General features: G+C 53.9%; 1 protein-coding gene across 2 annotated transcripts; it reads right to left on the bottom strand.

The window, feature by feature from the left end:
- Positions 1-412: 412 nt before the first annotated feature.
- NIPAL3 (NIPA like domain containing 3) lies at positions 413-16,191 on the bottom strand. Of its 2 annotated transcripts, XM_064172509.1 has the most exons (12): positions 15,686-16,175; positions 14,310-14,722; positions 11,605-11,673; positions 10,930-11,101; positions 10,775-10,834; positions 9,703-9,848; positions 8,852-8,948; positions 7,266-7,401; positions 6,093-6,181; positions 5,300-5,363; positions 4,279-4,373; positions 413-3,138 (listed from the first exon to the last, which is right to left on the bottom strand). In XM_064172509.1, the coding sequence occupies exons 2-12, from the start codon at positions 14,424-14,426 to the stop codon at positions 2,939-2,941; spliced, it is 1,245 nt and encodes a 414-aa protein (XP_064028579.1). In that variant the 5' UTR covers positions 14,427-14,722; positions 15,686-16,175; the 3' UTR covers positions 413-2,938. The 2 variants fall into 2 exon arrangements, with proteins under 2 accessions (XP_064028579.1, XP_064028580.1); XM_064172510.1 differs by lacking the exons at positions 413-3,138; positions 7,266-7,401 and having other exon boundaries at positions 4,284-4,373; positions 15,686-16,191.
- Between the last annotated feature and the right edge of the window lie 5,503 nt (positions 16,192-21,694).

The raw sequence follows: 21,694 nt of genomic DNA on the forward strand, positions 1-21,694 counted from the left end.
GAAATCATGACTCAGGCCACCACTAAGATCATGCTTCTGTGATCTGGCTCATCTTACGTGTGTCCCCCACTCCTTCAGGCTATACTTGGATCACATTTTCATGCTCTTCTCCAAAAGAGTGGCTGCCAAGATGTATTTTTAAAGCCCTGTAAAAATCAGATTTTAAAGTAAACTCTGTGATTACTAAAGCTGACACAAAAGACTTGAAGACTGATGTTAAATGCTAAGCATTAGTAATGCAGCAGCCCCAAACGTGAGCAATCTGCATTTCATTTACAAGCAGCCTGTTAAAAACAGGTCTCTGAATGCAGTTAGTACTTACAATAGTAAACTAAATCCTGTTTTAACTTCTCCCAGGTCATTTATGGCTGATTAGAGCTGTACCAAGAGTAGGAAGCAGGCCAGAATCCTATAGGTTTTAGCACAATCTTTTATTGAGTTTCATTTCCAAAGGTCTCACCTAAAAGACAAATCAAATTAAATAGACATGCAGCATTGCTTATGAGAAATTAAGCAGTTATCCTTAGAGTCCAAGACTGGAAAGCTTGATTGGATGTCAACAAGAGAACGTTGTAGGCAACTCATTGTGTACATTCAGCCAACAGGGGAGCACTGAGTTATGTGTGAGATAGACACTGAGAAAGGATTAAGTGCTCAGGTGCATTGAAAAGCCACAGTGTGGAGGCAGCAGCTGTCAGCTCACCTGTGAGAAAGAATCCTAGAGAGGCTCAGGTTGGAAGGGATCTCAGAGATCATCTCCCACCATGGGCAGGGACACCTCTCAGCTAGACTCGGTAGCTCAAGCCCTCATCCAACCTGGCCTTGAACACCCCCAGGCAGGAAGCAGCCACAGCCTCTCTGGGCAGCCTGTGCCACTCTCACCCCCACTCCTACTGAAGAACTTCTTCCTCAGCTCCAGTCTAACCCTGCTCTGCCTCGGCTTCAAACCACTTCCCTTGGCCTGTCTCAGACACCCCCAGGAAAAGTCCCTTTGCAGCCTTCCCTTCAGGCACTGGCAGACAATTCTAAGGTCCCCCAGGAGGCTTCTCCTCTCCAGGCTGCACCTCCCCAGCTCCCTCGGCCTGTGCTCACAGCAGAGCTGCTCCAGCCCTTGGATCATCTTTGTGGCTTCTGGCCTCACTCCAGCAGCTCTGGGTCCTCTTTATGCTGGGGACAGCAGAGCTGGAGGCAATATTTGAGATGAAGTCTCAGCAGAGCCAAAGGGCAGAATCCCCTCTCCTGCCTTGCTGGCCACAGCCCTCCACACACAGCTGCCTGCTGGGCTGCATGAGGGCACTGCTGGCTCCTGGGGAGCTGCTCAGCAACCAACACCCCCAAATCTCTTGCTGCAGGGCTGCTCTCAACCCACTCTGCACCCAGCCTGGATTTAGCCTGACAATTCCAACTCTTTCCAAAGTGAATTCATATTCACAGCTGGCAAAGCAAATGCATTTTGTTGTCATGTACAGCAGGAAGAATCTAGAAGACCCATGTGCAGGTCAGTAGAATTCTTGGGCATGTTTGGTAGTGGGAGCAGAAACTGGCCACGAGTCAGTGTATAAATCAAATAAATAAATGCAGAAAGCCACTGCTGCAAGTGCAAGGTGCACCCAAACCCTGCTACCAGAGTAACCACTCCAGAACACAGAGCACACAAACACCTCCCATTTCAGCCCTCAGCCACTCCACTGTGCACAGAGACCATGGCTGAGAACAGGCTGAAAAGCAAAACCATGGCTTTGAGAGCAGGGTGGTGTCACAGTGCCAGCCCAACCTGCCTGGGCCAGGAAATGTACTTTGTCCTTCTCACTTCAGTTCCTCCCTCCCCGAGTCTATTCTCCCTTCTTATCAGCTCGTAGGCATCTCTGGGAAGCTGGAAAGTCGCCCTGATGAGTCCACAAAGCTGCACTGTTCTCACAGTCCTCACTCAGTGCAGGGCTGAGCACACTCATTGCTGCTGCTTCTCAGACTAGCATCATTTTCCAGTTCTTGTAAGAAAAAGAGCCTACAACTGAGCTTTTCAACTAAGGGATGCCAACACCTTCGAGCATTTCGGCTTACCCAACAGCTGGAACTCTTGCCTCAAGCAGAAAGAGAAAGGGATGGAGAACGAGTACCTTATCAAGAGCTACCAAAAAATTCCCACCAGCCACGCTGCTATCCACCTCTTGTTCTTGTGGTTAACAGTAATCCCCCCTGCACCACTCAATCAACGTCAGCTCCTGCTGTGAGAGCAGAAAACTGGCAAATAATCTTTGCTCTAATCTGCCCCCCAAATCCAGCGGCGCTGTAAAAGCAGTTCACATTCACAGTGCATACAGCAGAGAGCAGTTGGACAGGAAGGGCTCAAGACTCACATTTGGGAAGGATAAAGTAGCTTTTGCTTACTCTGCCCAGCTCTGCTGCTCTAAAGAGAGAGCAACTTGCAGGATTGGTGCTCAAAACAGATTCCATTTAATTGCCAGGTGAAGGCAGCTTGGTGGTGACGCAGAGGCAGTACAACTCCCCTGGCCATGCCTCACAGCCTCTCTAAAGGAAAGCTGAAATCCTGCCCTCCCCTCTCTGTCAGCAGCTCCTGAAAGCTTCTGGTTGGTGATAAGCTCCCTCCCAGCAGGACTCAATATTGCACAGTCACTTCTGTCCCCACGGCTCTGCCTTTTCACAGCCTCTGCCTGCTGCTACGCTGCTGCACCCACAGCTTCCCGCTTCCAGACAGCAGCCTCCACCAGAGAGCTGCGATTTCCCCCCCGCCAGGACAACCCCCTCCCAACCTCACAGCCCCAGAGAGTTGTTTATTTGAATCATCAGCCTTGAAAGTGAAGATTGGAGACGAGCTTTAAATTATATCAGGGTTGGCTTTACACTTGCTTACGTTTCAATAGGTAAATAAATAAAGGTCACACTTCTGGAGGCTTCAGCTCAGTCCCTTAAAGGTCACTCACTCCTTTTTGCTGTGCTCCAACACCCGGTAGGGTGGAGCAGAGACTCCTTTGGAACCATGCTGCTCCTGCACGATTGGTAGGGTAGCTGGAGTATAAATCTCTGGCATGTTGTCATTGTTCTCTAGGGCACCGTAGGAAAAGGAAGCTTTGAGGTCAGGCTGCACTGCAATCCCTTTGTCGTGCATGTTCTGCATGCCTGAAAAGAGCAAAGACAGAGATGAAATGCTTAGGAACAAAAGTGCATCCCTCCTGCTCTCTGTTAAAGCAGCAAGTGATGAAGTCTGGGTGTTTGTGATGCGTGGCTCATCAGTTCCTTCAGTGTTAAATGAAAGACATCAGGGTTTGCTGCTTGCCACTGGAGCAGCTAATGAAGAAAGAAGCTGCAGTGAATGAGGGGTGGCAGTCAGTCATTTATCAAGTGCTGGGCATCTTTGCTCCAGCTCGCCAGAAAGACAGCTGGGCTGTGCTTCCCCAAAAGAAACGTCTGCTCCCCTTGGCCACTACCTTTTGTAACCTATCTCAGCCTTCCCCAGCCATCAGTTCTTCTGCTGGATAGCACTGAGCCCACTTCCAAGCAAATGCTCAAAACTAGGGGATGATCTTAAAGGTCTTTTCCACACAAAATGATTCTGTGATTCTAGTTCATTTCCCAGTCCAGAGGAGAACACAAAGATGATCCCAGGGCTGGAGCAGCTTTGCTCTGAGGACAGCCTGAGGGAGCTGGGGGTGTGCAGCCTGGAGAAGGCTCCAGGGGGACCTCAGAGCTGCCTGCCAATACCTTGAGGGATCCTCCAGGAAGGCTGCAGAGGGACTTTTCATAAGGGTGTCTAGAGACAGGACAAGGGGGAGTGGTTTGAAGCTGAGACAGAGCAGAGTTAGACTGGAGCTGAGGAAGAAGTTCTTCAGTAGGAGGGTGGTGAGAGTCTGGCACAGGCTGCCCAGGGAGGCTGTGGCTGCCTCCTCCCTGCAGGTGTTCAAGGCCAGGCTGAATGAGGCCTTGAGCAGCTGAATCTGGTTGAGAGGTGTCCCTGGACATGGTGGGGAGCTTGGAGATACTCTCAGACATCCTTTCCAACCTGAGCCATTTCATGACTGTATGATTCTGGTGAAATGTGCCACCCTCTCTGGTATCAGAGGGGCCAGCATAAGTGGTAGCCATATGACACATCAGGTCTTCTCTGCTCCAAGCCAAACATGTACATCCCCCCCACAAAGCACAAACTGGAAAAGAACAGAGCTGCCTGATACACCCAGCCAGCCACCAGCTCCTAGAGCCTGATCTCTGGCACCCAACATTGAAAGGAAGACTGCTGAAGCACTTTATTTGTACTGTTACCTGGCATAGCATCCATTGATATGTAAGGTTCGAATGGTACAGATTTCTTCCTGTTTCTTGTGATCAGGAAGACACCCAGAAATGCTATGAGGCACCTGAGAGAGAAGACAACATCTCCTGAGATCACTCTGGGAGGCAGAGGAGGGAACATGGTATGTTGCTGCTTCCGAGTGCCTATCAGGTAGCACCATAAAGAATTCACAAGTGGAAACTAAAGAACTCTCTAAAGTCAGTTGCAGAACTGCCTCAGTTCACAAACCTCTTCAGAAGTATTAAAAAAGGTGAATTTGTTCTGATTTCCAAATGCAGGTTTTATATTAATTGATTATTTAACCTTGGCTCATTGAAGGCAAAAGAAAACATCAAAATTTGGGTTTCTTGGAGGAGATTCCAGGATTTAGCAGCTTGACCTCTGAAAGGCTTCCCAAAGGTAAGCTCACTAACACTTCTCCATCTGGATGTCTCCAGTGTGTAGGCAGAGAAGTCACAGCTCAGGGCATTCATCTCCCAGCTGCTGGTTTGTTGCTAATCTGAAGGACATTTCAGAATGTCCCTTGATGGTGGAAAGTTCATCCCACCAAGACACTGCACTGGGGCTGAGCACTGAGTCACAAAGGTAACATTTTACTGATCCTATCTGCACTGTGCCACTGCCTCTGTCCTAAGAGCAGAGCTCCAGAAGCCCTGCCAGGTTTGGTGAAGTGCTTGAAAAGTCCAGCACAGAGTCCTAAAGCTGCTGCAGGCAGGGGAACATCTGCCTGTGAGCACAGGCTGAGGGAGCTGGGGCTTGGAGCAGAGGAGCCTGAGGGCTGCCCTCATTCATGGTGACAGAGATGTGCAGGGCAGGAGCCAGGATCTGCTCAGGGATGTCCAATGACAGCGTAAGGGACCCTGGAGGCAGGCTGGAACTGAGGAGGTTCCATGGGAACAGGAGGTAGAATTTTTCACTGTGAGTGTGGTGCATTTGAAACATTTCAGTCTCATGAAGCACTTTTCTAGCAAGGAAACTCTAAAGACTTACCCAAGTGCAAACATACAGATATGGAGAACATCTTCACCAGTGAAGTCCAAGTAAAAAGTTGCTCCTTCAAAAGAAAAATATCTCATGACATCCTTCTTCCCAGCTCAGATGAGCAATCAGTGCTGCACCTCCAGCACCAGGCCCTCCAGAAGCCAAATCATGCAGGATTCCTATTTCTGTAGTCATCACCTTTAGGTTTTTATGATCTCAAGACAGAAGGTGACCTGGTTTCCATTTTCACACAACTCATTGACAAATCCTTTAGAATTTCACTACCAAAATAGTTTTGCATCTCCATCAGTTACAGCAGTAAGTCAACCTTCACAGCAGCACTGCAACTAGGACAAACTTTTCCACGCTTGCTTAGGAGGCTGTGAAGTGAACATTGCTGGAGGTGTTGCAAGTCACTGTGCTGACAAAGCCTGAGCTAAGTTCTCACCACAGCAGTGGTCACTTTTTCCCTTGGGGACAAGTTCTCTACCACGAGGGTGCTGAAACACTGCAGCAGGTTGCCCAGGGAGAGAGCTGAGACTTCATCCTGGAGGTATTCAAGGTCAGGTTTGAGCAACCTGCTCGAGTGCAGGATGTCCCTGCTGACTCCAGGGGGGTTGGACTGGATGACCTTTGGACATCCCTTCCAACCCAACCTATTCTATGATTCCAAGTCCTTACAGCTCAGCTCTGTGAGGTGGAAGCCATTGTATGATTCTTCCTCATCTGGAAGGGAGGATTATCTTCCCAGAGCTTTTCCCTTCCTTTCCCAAAGGGCCACCAGAGTGGCCTGGACACTTACCTGCAGTGATGGCTGCTGTTGTGGACAGGATGTAGCCGATGCTGGCAATCTGTGATGAGTCGTAGAGCTGAGAGGCCTGAGCCAAAAACCTGCCACACAGGGACAGACAACAGGAGGTGATTTGGGAAGGAGACACAAATTGTAGAGCAGTTCTCATGGGCTACTAGCAGAGGTCTTCTTTTTGGAAAGACCTTTCAAGAGGGATGCATCAATTCAAGAGAAGTCTATTCCCTCTCTCACTGAATCTCCAGCAGCCTCCTTTGGAATCAACATAAAGAACACAAAAGTGAACCTTAAGGTTGCCCTGACTAAAGGCAGGGAAATTACTGCCACTGCAGTGTCACTCCCACTTTGAACAGCTTTTCCTCTCTGCTGTTATCAGCTGTTTGTGTTACTACAGCCGTGGAGAGGACCAAACCCAAAACAGACCCATGACCAACCACCCTGGTTCTGCACTTTGATTTTAGCCAGGGCACAGGCACTCTGCTGGATTTGCCACCATTGTATTGCAAATGCCTGGCTGATGGATAGGTCTGGGATTAAAACCACTTGGAAACACAAAGAACAGAACCATGCCAGGCTCCTGTGACATGGAATTGAGGGCAGGTCACAGAAAAGAAGAGAGAATTCTTCTAAAATTCAATTAGCATTCTTGGAATCAGATAATGGTTGGACATGATGATAATGGATGCACTTAACTGTTCAGCCTGGAGAGGAGAAGGCTCTGGGGAGACCTTAGAGCAGCCTTCCAGTACCTGAAGTGGGCTACAAAAAAGCTGGGAAGGGACTTTTGGCAGGGGCTTGGAGTGATAGGATGAGAGGGAATGGCTTTGAGCTGGATCAGGGGAGATTAGGAACAAATTCTTGACAGTGAGGATGGTGAGACACTGGCACAGGTTGCCCAGAGAGGTTGTGGATGCCCTCTCCCTGGAGGGGTTCAAGGGCAGGCTGGATGAGGCCCTGAACAACCTGGGCTGGTGGGAGGTGTCCCTGCCCATGGCATGGGGTTGGAATGAGATGATCTTCAAGGTCCCTTCTGACCCAAGCCATTCTATGAATGCATGAACCCTGGAGGCTTTTTGCAGCCATGGTGACTGCAGTAACTGTGAGCCCACTGCTGAGTGACACCCACTGGGCCCAGCGCAGCGCCAGGCTCAGAGCTGAACGTCTTACGTGGCTTGGTAGAGCGCTGTAGCGATCATGCACACCAACATGACGTAGAATATGGGGTAGTCGAGTTGTAAGTTGCCTTGGATGGAGACCACAATCATGCCTGCCACAGCCTTCACTGTCACCACAGTCATGGAACCTGTGAATGTTCACCAAAGCTCAGCAGAGGCAGCTGGCAGATGCTCAGCAGGACAGGAATGCTGCACGCTCGCTCTACACCTGGCAGTTCTGAGGTCTCTACAGTGAGAGTGGTGAGACACTGGATCAGGTTTCCCAGAGATACTGTGGATGCCTCATCCCTGGAAAGGTTTAAGACCAGGCTGGATGAGGCCTTGAGCAAGGTGGGCTAGTCTCTGCCCATGTCAGGGGGTTGGAACTGGATAATCTTTAAGGTCCTTTCTAACTCAACCCATTCTGTGATTCCCGTTTCTTGAAAGCACAAGTCAGGGCCATGCATAACGGGGACAGTTCCTCTGTCTCTAATTCAAGCAGCCTCTGAGGCACCAGTCACTGAAATCCAGCCCCAAACAACTCAAAAGATCAGGAAAGAGAAAACACTGCAGTAGTTGGGGCTGCATAAACAGCACAAACTGAGGAGTGTGACGCAGATTCAGCCTGAGCACATCAGGCAGCATCACTGCCTTGCTATTATTTACCCCTTTCTAAAGTTTAATTGATCACAGCCACTTAAAAACAAACCCTCAACAGACTAATGCAGAGGAAGGTGCAAGCAAAGTCTTGGCCCTCCCAAAGTCACTGTGTGTCAAAAGCATCACTTGATCTCATGCCCAGAGACTCTCTCGAGTTAAACAGGGCCATAGTGGCATGGCAGAGGATTTATCATGTCTGCAGCCAAACAGCAAATCTTCCCTGAGCCAAGAGCATTCTTGCAGGTCAACTCCTCTCTTCCATCCACTGAGGAGATAAGAAATGGCAGTGTCCTTTGCATGCACAGAGCAAACAACCCCAACAAGCAACCTGCACTTTGTGTTGGGCAGATTCTTTGCCATTAAGGGAAAGAAACCTGAGTTGGTCAAAGGTCATTTGCAAAGAGCCTAAACATCACTGCAAGGCTTCACCTAAACTGTGGTATCCTAATCTGGAGTGAATTGGTGCATTTTGTGACATTAATAAAGCCAACAACATTCCCTGTATGCCACAGGTGCCTCAATTTGCTGCAGGTGATTGCTCTAAGCCTAAGTTAGATCTTGCAGGACCACAGAATGGTAGGGGTTGGGAGGGACCTTTGGAGATCACTGAGTCCAACCTCCCTGTCAAGGTAGGTTCACCTAGAGAAGGTCACAGAGGAACCCATCCAGGTGGGTTTTGAATGTCTCCAGAGACTGAGACTGCACCACCTCTCTGAGCAGCCTGCTCCAGTTCTCTGTCACCCTTAAAGAAGTTCCTCCTAATGGAATTTCTTTGTGCCCATTACCCCTTGTCCTGTCACTGGGCACCACTGAAAAAGGCCTGGTCCCATCCTCCTGGCCCTCACCCTTGAAGTATGTATCAGCAGGCCCAGGCAGATCCCAGCTACCTCCCCAGGCTTTGTATCTGCACCATGTCCTAACGAGTCCATATCAACTTACCCAGCAAAGCCACCAGCAGAAGAATAACCACAATGTAATTGGCATTTCTCTCCTTGTAGAAATAGAGCAGCAGGCAGAACATGATGATCTCCACCAGCTACAGAGAGCAGAAATGAGAATGTTCAAAAAGGGAGGTGCATGCTGGGGAGGGCAGCAAATGGATTGAGCCAGCCAAACACTGGAGTTACACAACAGGGCAAAGCAAAGCAAGGATCCTACACAACTGCAGATCCTATTTAGCATGGTCTTAGCTTCTATGTAGATGAGATATTTAGTAGCTCCTTGCTGAACTGGAAGCATGGCACATTTTGGGCATGGTATTCCTGGTAAAGCAGCAGATGAAAGAATCCTGAGTGAATATTCACATCAGAGAGCTCAGCCTACTGCCCATGATGTGATTCCTGGAGCACACATCTTGTTAGCAGCCAAATCTCCAGCCAAACCCACAGGCTGCCCTAGGATTTCTCAACAACAGATTGATGGCTCCAGAGAAAGTCAGTCCAGAAAAAGCCCAGAAGCAGGCAGAGTCTTTGGACACCTCTGGAGCAGCTGCTCCCAGCTGCCGTTGATCCCAGAGGCTGAAGCTGAGAGAGGTCAGGGAGAGAACAAAGCTAATCAAACATCTCCAATTAAAGGGACTTAAGCCCTAACAGAATAAATCAGAGAAAGGATGGAAAAGTTCATGCAGGTGTGTCCACACTCAGTGTGGAACTGACAGCAGGAAAAGCTGGGGTAGGTTTGTTAGCAAGCACAAGGAACACTGTTAGCAATAAGGGAAAGCAACGCTTGGAGTGAAGCTGCCAGTCAGGCACAGAGCAGAAACCTGCCCCACGTTTTAGGGGCCTCCTTACCATATACAAGAGAAAGGGCCAGCTCACTAAGTGCCTAGTGATATTCTCTCCTGTCATCTTCTCGTGGCTGTTAGGTCCAAATGTTATCAGCAGGTAAGTTCCAACAATTGCCAAACCACAGCCTACAAAGGACAAAAGGTAGCGCCCTTGGGCAGCCAAAGGACAGAGAGAGAGGACAAAGTTAGTGAGGTTAGTGTGGAGGCACCAAGTAACACTGCCCCTGCACAAGGGCCCTGATGGCATCCTGCACCTTCCTCTGGGTGATTCATTGCTCTGCCCTCCATGCCCTACCTTCAAAATACCAGAGCCAAAACCACCCTGGGCCACGTGTGTGCTGCCAGCCGAGAGAGAAAGCTCACAGCAGGCAGCAGCTGCTAGACAAAGGAGCTGCAAGATCTGAGCCTTAGCCTAGCCTGGCACTGCCCACAGCCCACTGTCTAGGAAAAGGCAGGAGGAGAGCTCCCAGCTCTGCAGATTGCTCCCAGGCAATTCTGCTGTGCCTACACTGTTACAGTCAAGGCCCTGAACTGCAGCTTCAGCCCAGAGAACAGTGAAGGTGGGGAGACACTGGAACAGGTTAGGCTGTGGATGTCCCCTCCCTGGAGGTGTTCAAGGCCAGGCTGGATGAGGTCTTGAGCAACCTGGGCTGGTGGGAGGTGTCCCTGATGAGGGAGGAGGATCCTTAAAGTCCCTTCCAACCCAAATCATTTTGTGGTTCTATGAACTACGACTCCCAAATCCTGCTGCTCTCTCTGCTATGTTCCCAGCTTTTCCCAGAACCTCTAAGATTCAGAGGGTCTGGCACAAGTTAGAAAACAATAAAAACTATTTTTAACAAGCAGTGGACAACTCAGTCTGAGGTTCTACAGAATCCCAGCACGGTAGGAGTTGGAAGGGACCTCTGGAAACCTTCTAGTCCAAGCCCTCTGCTAAAGCAGGTTTGCCTAGATCAAGCTGCACGTAGCTGAGGCAGATCTCACCACCCCTCAAATGAGGAGCCTTGAGAGGTCATGTTATGTGTTGAAGGGTTTGTAAACAGAGAGGGAAAAGGAGAAGGGACCATGGAACTTACTCAGAAACTCCTTGGGCTTCCATTTTTCTTTGATAAATATAATTCCTATGATTGCACTGGCTAGAAGGAGAGAGGAAGAGTATGAGCTGTGCATCAGCCAACCCCCCCTGCAGCACACTCAGCCTTGCATGGCTGTTGCCTCTTTTCCCCCTTACCTATGACAGACACTGCACTGAGTGGCACAATCAGGGAGAGGGGAGCAAAGGCATAAGAGGAGAACACTCCCAGCTCCCCCAGCAGCAGCAGCAGCAGCCCACACCACCACGTCTTGGTCTGGAAGTAGGCTCGGGGGTCCTTGGAACCTGCCAGGCGAATGTGGCTGTACTTCTGGAGAGGAAAGAAGGCAAAGGAGGTTTGGGCATCACAGTGAGGGAGTGGAACATCTCCCTGTGAGGGCAGGCTGAGGGAGCTGGGGCTTGGAGCAGAGCAGCCCGAGGGATGCCCTCATTGCTGTGCAGGGATGTGCAGAGCAGTGTCAGGAGGCCAGTGCCAGGCTCTGCTCAGGGATGTCCCAGGACAGGACAAGGGGCACTGGGAGCAAGCAGGAGCAGAGGAAGTGCCACGGGAATGGGAGGGAAAGCTTTGTCACTGGGAGGGTGCAGAGCCCCGGAGCAGGCTGCCCAGAGAGGTTGTGCAGTCTCCTGCTCTGCAGACTTTCAAGACCCTTCTGGCTGTGTTGCTGTGTGACCTGCCCTGGGTGCTTCTGCTCTGTCAGGGGGGCTGGGCTGGATGATCTTTGCAGGTCCCTCCCAACCTCTAACCCTCTGTGATTGTTGCTGGTCAATGCAGGATGCTGGAAGCAGGATGAATGTTTGCTTCATGACACTCACCTGGAGGTTGAGGGCAATACTGGTAACGAGGTGGCCAAAAATAGCCAGCAGTGCACCAATCAAGTTCTCCTGCAACAACACAGCAAACACACAGGCATTAATTCTGGCCACTGGGCTCAGAAGGAAGCTTTCTGCACAACCTGGAAGAGAACAGCCTTTCAGAGCAGCTCCCAGATCACCTGCCAAAATCTCTGTTTATCTTCCTGCTTTTCCAGGGCAAGTCAGGTAAGCTCCCTGTGGCTATGTTCCAGATCACTGAAGCTCAGGTGAAAGACAGCAGACAGACTCAACAGCTTTCCTTAACAGACACCTACATGTGTGAGATGGCTGCACTCTAGATAGCCTGGTGCCAGCCCGGGCTGGGGATGGGCAGCTTGAGAGCAGCTCTGCCACAATGGGCACTTGCAGCCCAGAAGGCCAAGGGCAGCCTGGGCTGCATCCAAAGCAGTGTGGCCAGAGACAGAGAGAGGATCCTGCCCCTGTGCTCCGGGGAGACCTCACCTGCAGTGCTGTGTCCAGCTCTGGAGCCCTCAGCACAGGAAGGACAGAAGGGGTTGGACTGAATGACCTTTGGAGGTCACAGAATCAGCCAGGTTGGCAAAGAGCTCCAAGCTCCTCCAGCCCAACCTAGCACCCAGCCCAGGCCAAGCAACCACACCATGGCACTAAGTGCCCCAGACAGGCTTGGCTGCAACACCTCCAGCCACAGCCACTCCACCACCTCCCTGGGCAGCCCATTCCAGTGCCAATCACTCTCTCTGACAACAACTTCCTAACAACATCCAGCCTAGACCTGCCCTGGCACAGCTTCAGGCTGTGTCCCCTTCTTCTGTCCCTGGTTGCCTGGCAGCAGAGCCCAACCCCACCTGGCTACAGCCTCCCTGCAGGCAGCTGCAGGCAGCAATGAGCTCTGCCCTGAGCCTCCTCTTCTGCAGGCTGCACCCCCCCAGCTCCCTCAGCCTCTCCTCACAGGGCTGTGCTCCAGGCCCCTCCCCAGCCTTGCTGCCCTGCTCTGGTCCCTTCGACCCAAACCATTCTATGATTCCATGACTCTGCAGTTTCTCAGGGGTGAAGAGGATAAAGCTAAACACAACAATCCATTCACTCTTCCCTTTGGAAAACTCTTCCCGAGGATGTTTGCTGCCCTGGAATTCAGCAGAGTAGGAAGCAGGAACAGCTGCATTCTGTGGGTCACACCTTCAAAACTGCCCTGCTCTTCTCTGCCGGTTCAGTGGAGGACTGAGCCCATGTGATGAGGACTGAGCCCATCTGATGAGGCAGCTCAGTGCTCACCCATTTTATGCTGCTTTTTCTAGCAACCAATTATTCCAAAGCAACAGGGGACTGGTAGCAGCCCCCAGCCCCTTCTCTTTAGAGGTGGGACTCGATGATCCTGAAGGTCTTTTCCAAGCTGGTTAATTCTGTGATTCCATCAGCATTCCCAGCTCAGCAACAGTTCTCACGGTCTAAAGAACTGGAAACACAGAAGAATGTAAAGCAGGCTGAGTCACAAAGGAAATGTGCTCTGGGAGTGAACAGAAGAGCCTGAGGCTAAGCCAGGCCACTTCGCGTTTGTGTCTAGATCTCATTAGTTGTCATTAGCACTTCTCATTGCGGTGCTGCTCTCCAAACACAGAGGCTGGTACCTCCTTGGATGGAGGTGGGATAACCCAGCTCACATCCCTGCTCCTCCCTGCACACTACAGAGATCGCTCCTGGTTTTCTTCATGCACAGGAAGATAAGAGACTGTAAGACTTCAAGCTCTTATCAGTGGAACAACAACAACAACAAACATCTCTTGATGGGGATTTAGGAAAACGAGATTGACCCAAACAGCTTCATCCAAAACCACCTGGAGGCTTCTTCCCATGGCAGACAGAAAAGCCATCACTGTGTGATCAGTTCAGGCTGCAAGGCAGCATCAGCCTGGTCAACTTCTACGATGCAGAAGTTGTTCTGTGTTCTGTCTTCTCAGCCAAGTACTTTTTTCCAGTGAAAAGGAAACAAAACACAAAAGGAGCCTTTCTTGCTGCAAGCACCTTCAGAATGAGGGACTCAGAGGAAACAGATGTGGGAATTGCTCTGTTAGCAGCTGGAGAACGAAGCCACAGCAACATGTCCCAGCTCAGCTGCAGGCTCTCTGTGGGCCTGAGCCACCTGAAATTCAAGCAGCTGAAGATACTTCAAACTAGAAGCAGCTGGACTGAGATGAGACACTGGGGAGAAACTCTTCCTCATGAGAAGGAAGAATTGGTCATGAGGGTGGTGAAGGCACTGGAGCAGGTTGCCCAGAGAAGCTGTGGAGGCTGCAAGGCTGGAAGTGTTCAAAGCCAGGCTGGATGTGGCCTTGGGCAAGCTGCTCTGGTAAGAGACGTCCCTGCCCGTGGCAGAGGGTTGAAACTGGAGGATCTTGAAAGTTCCTTCCAACCCAAACCCTTCTATGATCTCCATCACTGCTCTGGGGGTCAGTCTGAAAAGGCACCTAGCAGAATTTCTTGCACCTAACTCTCTCTTGCACCTACACCTTCCAGCTGCTTCAGGACACAACTTCTTTCTCTCTGGCTTACACACACAGCATACACTGCACTGCAGCCTCCAGCTGAGGCTAAACAACCAAACCAGAGCCAACCCAACCTCCAGCAGTGTCACCAGCTTAGTCAACTAGTTCAGGACTTCTAGGGTTAAACTGAGCTACAAATCTGACCTTGTAAGAGAAGGAGTCAGTGTGAGGCTGCACAGAGACTGCTGCTGTGGCCAGTGGGAGCTGCTGAAGCTGCAGACTGGGACTGTTGCCTCCTTCCATTTTGGCTGATTGGAGCATTTGCTTTTCAGCCTCTTTGTTGCTGGAGCTTCTCTTTAAAGAAGAGACTTGGAGCCTGCTGGAAATGCCTTGCCTGTATCTTTGTAGCACTTGGGCTCATCCATCCTGTTTCTTTGGGCAAGCAACAAGGAGTTCAGTGACAAATAAATAAAGAAGTTGCTGTGTCCTGCCTGCTGCTTTCCCTCCCCTGTCAGGTTACACTGAAGGCAGGGCAGGCACCACGTGCAGAAGTGTAGATGAGCCAAGATTCCCAGCCAGCCAGGGGGACAGCAAAGTTTTCTTCCTCCAAGGTGATGCTAAGAGAGAAAAAAAAACAAGCAACAAAATATGTAGGATTAAGTCAAATGAATTCAGTAGTTCAAAACCTGCAGCAAAACCCTAGTGAAGGACAGGTCACAGAGAGCTCCCTGCAATCAGAGTAGCTGCAGGACAAAGTCAGTTTGCAATGGCTGCTTACAAAACCTCCACCAGAAACTGGCACGGACCTCACTTGGCCCCAAGGGTGCCACATGCAGCTGGCATTTCTCATCAGGCCTGGCCATTTGGAAAGCTCTTATGAACAAGCCTCTCGAGTTCTCCAAGTCCTGCTTTCCATTCCCACGCTGCCTGTGTACCTCTGCTGTCTGCTCAGGAACAGCCTGACACCAGTCACACCATCCCCACGGGCGGGGGGCACAGTGCTGCTCTTCATGCGAACAGAGCTTCGCTTCAGTGCAGCTGCTGTCAGCAGAGTTTGGAGGCTAAACTCAGAGCCAGGCTCCTCAGAGCTGTCTGGAAAGGAGCAAGCCTGCCCCAGGTCCCTGCGTGTTGTGATGGCTCCTTCCAGCAGAGACCTCCAGGAGTATCAGCATCAGCCCTGCCGTGGGCCGGGTGCTGGGGGGGACAGTGCAGGGTTGTGACCCTCACCCTTCCAGGGCCACTCAGAGACTAACTGAACTGGGGCGAGCTGTGCACGCCTCGCAGCCAGCCCCTGGGCAGTCAGCCTGTGGTCGCGTCCCGGGGTACAGGGACCCATCCCATGCTCAGGCTGCGAGCTGCAAACCCTCCCGGCCAGCCCCCCGAGGGACTGCCGTGATTCACGACTCGCCCCTGTGCCTCCGAGCACGGCAGGAACTGAGCTAGCAGGCAGCTTAGACAGGACACCCACCGCGGGGCAGGCCCTGCCTGCCGACACACCCCAGCGGCCCCTCGCTGCCGACGCAGAGCCTCCGGCACCCCTCCGGGCCGAGGGAACAGCGGCAGCCCGCCCCGGCACTCACCTGCTGCCCTAAGGAGAGGGCCGCACACAACGCCCCCGCCGCTCCGTCCCCATGGCCCGGGCCTTTGGGCCCCCAGGGTCGGCTCCCGGCCGAGCGCCGGGGTCGGTTCCGGTCCGGCCGCTGCGGTTCGCCGCCGGCGCTGTCAGTCCGGGGCCGTGCCGCGGCTGCCGGCGGGGACTGGCTGCCGAGCGGAGGTCGGGCCCGGCGCAGCCTATGGGCCGAGGCTGCTTGCGGCGCAGGGCTCGGAGGAGGCGGGCGGCAGGAAGGAGCCGGCTCCTGCCGCTCCTCCCGGGCGGGGCTGCGGCAGCGCCCGGCTGCGGCCCCGGAGCTCCGCTCCTGACGAGGCTTGGCTCCCCGGCCCAGGGCTCCACAGACAACCGCGGTGTCACCCCACCTTCACCCGGCGGGGCCCATCCCCCGCAGCCTGCCCGGCCCTGGGAGCGGCGGGGAACGAGGCACCGCCGAGTGCCGCCCCTCAGCCGCCAGCACCACCTTAAGCCGCGTTCGCAATGAGTCCTCTCCGTGCCACCTTAACCAGCCGCGGGTGCGCTCTGAGCGCTCGCTTGTGATTGGACACCCGCCGGAGGGCCCAGAGTAACGGCCGCGGTGATTGGAGGAGAGCTCGGCCGTTGTCCGGGCAACCAGGGGTCCGCCTTCCGCCTGCCGGAACGCGCCGAGAGGCACTGCCCGCGCCCGGCCGCGCCGCCCTACCGCACCCGGTGAGGCGCTGGAGCAGCGCCGGTGCTGCGCCGCACGTTCCCGGGGCTCACTGCGCCACCTGACGGGCCCGGCACGCCCCGGGCCGCCGCGCCTGGGCCGGGCGTCGCTTGCGGGCGGCATCCCTGCTGCCGGGCAGCTGCTGCCGCTCGGAACGGGGCTGAGCTGCCGTCGGGGAGGCGGCGGTGGCCTTGGCACGGTGTCGCTGTGAGACGCTACCCGGCGTGAGGCAGAAGTTACTGCAGGGGTTCGCTCCTAAAAGCTAGCATCGGCAGCAGTGCGTCAGAGTCCTCTCTGCCCCCTTTGGTCTCCTTCAGTCAGGGACACGAACTGCAGCAGGGCCGGCAGGAGGGAGTGCTGCGTCCCGCACTCACGGCACATTGGCCTTTACTGCGCACAGCCTGTCCACAACGCTCCCGGGTGGCCTTACTGTGGCCTTTCAGTGTCTGAAGTGGGCTACGAGAAGGCTTTTAGGCTGGCAGATAGTGATGGGGCTGAGGGGAATGGAACAGGGCCAGAAATGGGTAGAGTCAACCTGGATGCTAGGGAGAAGTTGTTCAGCATGAGGGTGGTAAGAGCCTGGCAGGGGTTGCCCAGGGAGGTGGTGGAAGCCTCACCCCTGGAGCTGTTTCAGGCCAGGCTGGCTGAGGCTGTGGGCAGCCTGCTCTAGTGTGAGGTGTCCCTGGGCATGGCAGGGGGTTGGAGATGGCTGCTCCTTGTGGTCCCTTCCAGCCCTGACTGCCTCTATGACTCTGTGATTCTCTTCCATCTCTCCTGTACCCCCACAGCCAGGTCGTTGTTAGCATTGGCTGTTCCCTTTTAGCTGTCAAGAGCTCTTCCATCCTTACAAATACTGTAGGAAAATAAACTCAGGTTGAAAACATCAATGTCATTCTCACCCAAAGCTGTTTCAGTCTAAGCAAGGGAGGAACCAAAATGTTTGAAGTTGATGTCTTTGGCTTGGATTCCTTTTTTGTTGTTATTATCATTATTGCAACTCAGGATTCTGTTTTGCAAGGAGAAGAGCAACCAAGTTTAGATCAAAGTTGTTAAATTCACTTTGTAATCATCCCTGATAACAGGATGAGAGGAATGGGGATGCAGCATTGCTGGCTTCAGCCTTGAGATCACTCCAGGTACAGCATCCTCTGTTAGCATCTCCTCATCTCTCTCCCACCTAGCTTTGGATCCCACTTCCAATCGTCTTGAGCTCTCCAGGACAGGTAGAGGTGGATGTGTGAATGTCCTGCATTCCTTCTGAGCTTCAGGAGCAAACTGAAAGGCAGATTGGAGTTGGCACTTGTGTGATGACAGCACAAGATGTCCCCTCCTGTCTTTTGCCATGCTTCCCCCCCCCCTCCCCCCGCCCCGATCCCTCCCGGGCTTGGAGGAAAGTCCCAAAGCTGCTGCAGGCTGTGGAACATCTCCTGTGAGGATTGGCTGAGGGAGCTGGGGCTTGGAGCCTGAGGGCTGCCCTCATTGCTGTGATGAAGATGTGCAGGGCTCTGCTCAGGGTGCCCAAGGACAGCACAAGGGGCACTGGGGGCAAGCTGGAGCAGAGGAGGTGCCATGGGAACAGGAGGGGAAACTTTGCCGCTGCGAGGGTGCGGAGCCCTGGAGCAGGCTGCACAGAAAGGTTGTGGAGTCTCCTCTGGAGACTTTGAAGACCCTTCTGGACGCGTCCCTGGGTGCCCGTGCTCTGGCAGGGGGCTGGGCTGGATGAGCTCGGCAGGTCCCCTCCAGCCCGGGTCGCTGGTGCGGCTGCGGTGCGGCCGGCAGAGGGAAGCAGAAAGATGCTTCGGAGCCCTCTGCTTTTCCAGCCGCGCTCCGCCGCCTGCCTTTTCAACTCCAGCCAACACTCACGGGTGCCAAAGGGCCTCTTGGGCTTTCTGGATCCAGCTTTCAAGCCACTTCCCCTGCCGGTGGGAAGAGGATGCCAGTGGCCCCTGCTGACAGTCTGCTGCTGGCTGCTTGGTAACCTCAGAAGGCTGAAAACGCAATGTGCTGGGAACTTCTGGAACTCTCTGTGCTGGGTGTGTAAAAGAGGTAAATCAGGGAAGTGTTTGGCATCTTCCCTCTTTCTTCTGCTGCCTTTGGCATCTTCTCTTTCTTCTCCTTCCTTTGATCTCTTCCTCCCTGCTTGTCTCTCCCATCTGGGTGACACCAGGGGTGTATTACCTCCGGGTTGAATAACAGCAATCAAGGACCTAAAGGACAAAAGATGAGGGAAAACGATCAAGGTAGAGAAGCTGCTTAAATGCCTTCTGCAGGCGCCGTCGGTCTGTCTGGTCAGCTTCCAGCGGTTCCGGATGACCTGACACTAAGTTCTGACTAAAAGAGAAGAGGCAGAGTCTGGAGGTAGCTTCACAAAGCACTCCCTCGCCTTTGAGAATTTCCTGCTCGAAGGGCAGAGCAGGCAGGGAGCCAAACCACAACCTCCACAAGGGTTTGGCTGCTGCTTTCTGAAGCTGTAGCCACGGAGAAGTTCTGCCGCAGCGGGGAGGGGATCGTTAGGTCCATTAGGAGCAGAGCGTCTGAGGGGCTGCTGACTTAGCTCCCTCCACCAAAAGCACTTTGCTGTGCCCTCTCCAGCACAAGCACACTCCTGCAGCAGGTCGGTCAGGGCTAAATGCCAGGGCATGAGGTTTGCATCCTTGTAATTTAGAGCTCATTTTCCTCCTACTGCCTGACCTACAACAACCAACAGCTGGCTTGACCCACTTGGGTAGCTCTGCCAGTGCCCCACTGCCCTCACAGAACCCTGGAGGCTGCAAGCTGCTCCCGAGGGACTCAGCTGGCAGCTCAGCACCCCTGTGTGTTACCAGAGCAGGAGTCAGAGGGCACAGAGCTGTGCAGCCACTGCAGCAGGAGCTGAATTTCCCAGGGTGTGGAGATGTCTGATCTCCAATTACATCCAAGCACGGGCACGGCAAACCCAGAGCTGGGTGGCAGAAGGGCTCTGGAGCTCTTTCCCTGCCACGTGCTGCCCTGGAAGGTGCCAACCAAGAAGGTGCTGCCAGAGCAGTGCCTGCCCTTTATGGGGCAGGGCTGAGCATGGGACTCCAGCCAAGGCTCAGCAGGCCTGGGCAGCAGGCAGCAGCCAGGACTGGGCAGCAGTAGAGCAGCCAAGGCTGGGCAGCAGGCAGCAGCCAGGGCCGGGCAGCAGGGGAGCAGCCAGGGCCGGGCAGCAGGGGAGCAGCCAGGGCCGGGCAGCAGGGGAGCAGCCAGGGCCGGGCAGCAGGGGAGCAGCCAGGGCCGGGCAGCAGGGGAGCAGCCAGGGCCGGGCAGCAGGGGAGCAGGCAGGGCTGGGCAGCAGGGGAGCAGGCAGGGCCGGGCAGCAGGGGAGCAGGCAGGGCCGGGCAGCAGGGGAGCAGCCAAGGCTGGGCAGCAGCCAGGGCTGGGCAGCAGGGGAGCAGGCAGGACTGGGCAGCAGGGGAGCAGCCAAGGCTGGGCAGCAGGGGAGCAGGCAGGGCCGGGCAGCAGGGCAGCAGCCAAGGCTGGGCAGCAGGGGAGCAGGCAGGGCCGGGCAGCAGGGGAGCAGGCAGGAGCCAAGGCTGGGCAGCAGGGGAGCAGCCAAGGCTGGGCAGCAGGGGAGCAGCCAAGGCTGGGCAGCAGGGGAGCAGGCAGGGCTGGGCAGCAGGGGAGCTTGCAGATGCAGCTTTTTGTCAGCTGCTGCAACTTTAATCGGCACTTCCAGCAAGCTGCACCAATCTTGCTCTGCTCAGCACAGCCCCACGGAGAGCAGGGAGGAGAACCTCAAGCACGTGGCAAAGCTTCCACCGGGCAGGGCCACACGGAGATGCAGGCAGAAGAGCAGGGATGTGCAGTGTCTGTCCTGCTTCTGGAGATAGGGAGGAGCTCTGTGTGTGTGTGTGATAAAAACCAACTGCTTCAGGATCCTTGCCTGCTCCCTGCAAGGTCCTGCAGCTGGGTCGAGGCAATGCCAAGCACCAATCTAGGCTGGGCAGTGCCTGTCTTGAGAGCAGCCCTGAGGAGAGGGACTTGGGGGTGCTGCTGGAGGAGAAGCTCAGTGTGAGCTGTCAGTGTGCTCTGGCAGCACAGAGAGCAACCAGAGCCTGGGCTGCAACCAGAGCAGAGTGATCCTGCCCCTTTGCTCCCCACTGCTGAGACCCCACCTGGAGTACTGCATCCAGTGCTGGAGCCCCTGGGACAAGAGGGATGTGGAGGTGCTGGAAGGTGTCCAGAGAAGGGCCACGAGGATGAGCAGAGGGCTGGAGCTGCTCTGCCAGGCAGGGCAGAGCCGAACTGAGTTGAGCAGAGCTTCCATCCTGCTCCCTGCTATTTCTTTCCCAAGGAGGAGCAAGCCCAGGGGCACTGCAGCTCTGCAGCCATCAGCACAGCTCCTGCCTGGGTGGTGGGTTTGAGTCAACCCCTGGCATCTACCCAGCTCCTTCTTGACCCCTGTCATCTTCCCTGCTCCTCCCTGACCCTGCCAAATCTTCCTCCAGCCTCCTGGCTTTGCATCAGCAGAATAATGCCCAAAGTCATCCTTTTTGTCTGCTCTCAGCTGCACACTTGCTCTTCCATCCCATGCATCCTGATGTCCCTCACTGTTAGGCCAGTACTATTTTTGGGGGGATGGGAGTCTGATCCTTGTCAGAATGCAGCTCTGAAATCATCAGGAGAGGAACTAAGCTGCTTCCAGAGTATTTCCCCTTGGTAAAGGACAGTCAAGACAAGTGCTGAAGTTGGTCCCGTGGTAGAACGCTCCTGGAGCTCAGGAAGTGCAGCTCCTCCCCTCCCACACTCTGGAATAACTTCACATTTATGTCAGCACAGAGCAACTTCCCTCACCTTGCCTGGTCCCAGCCCTCCTAAGTCCCTTTCCTCTCCCCCCCTCCCTGGGAACACCACCCAGGCCACACAGCACTCCCTGGGACCACATCTGCAGAGCTTGGAGGTACCACCCAGGCAGGTTTGGATTGATTTGCCTCTCTAAATAGGATCCCACCCAGGCCTCTCTCTGGGAAGCTCAGGAGCAGAGGAGAGCTGGGGCAGGTGTGGTGGCTGCCAGTCATGCAGCCTGCCCACACGCTGGAGTCGTCCTCTGCAGCTGGGATGTGGCAGGGGAGGGCTGGGAGCTGCTCTGGCTCCCAGTCCATGCAAATCACTGCACAGACAGGAGAGAAATTTAATCTCCCTCCTCCTCAGAAATCCTCACTTTGCCCTGCAACAGGAGACCTGCATTAAAAGATTAAGGTTTGGGAACAATGAAGACATCAACCTGAGTGCACAATTACAGCTGAAGCGTGAAATTCAGGGGTGCAGGTG

This window comes from Pogoniulus pusillus, chromosome 37, assembly GCF_015220805.1.
Source record: "Pogoniulus pusillus isolate bPogPus1 chromosome 37, bPogPus1.pri, whole genome shotgun sequence".
NCBI lineage: Eukaryota > Metazoa > Chordata > Aves > Piciformes > Lybiidae > Pogoniulus > Pogoniulus pusillus.

Bases quoted from the DNA above. Each gene is read 5' to 3' on its own strand.
- NIPAL3 (XM_064172509.1), bottom strand. From the start codon at position 14,426: ATGCTCCAATCAGCCAAAATGGAAGGAGGCAACAGTCCCAGTCTGCAG. The intron at 9,849-10,774 runs GTAAGTTCCATG...TGGCTGCCCAAG, and splicing joins GAAGCCCAAGGAGTTTCTGA to GGCGCTACCTTTTGTCCTTT. The intron at 3,139-4,278 runs GTAACAGTACAA...TGCTCTTTTCAG, and splicing joins ATCAATGGATGCTATGCCAG to GCATGCAGAACATGCACGAC.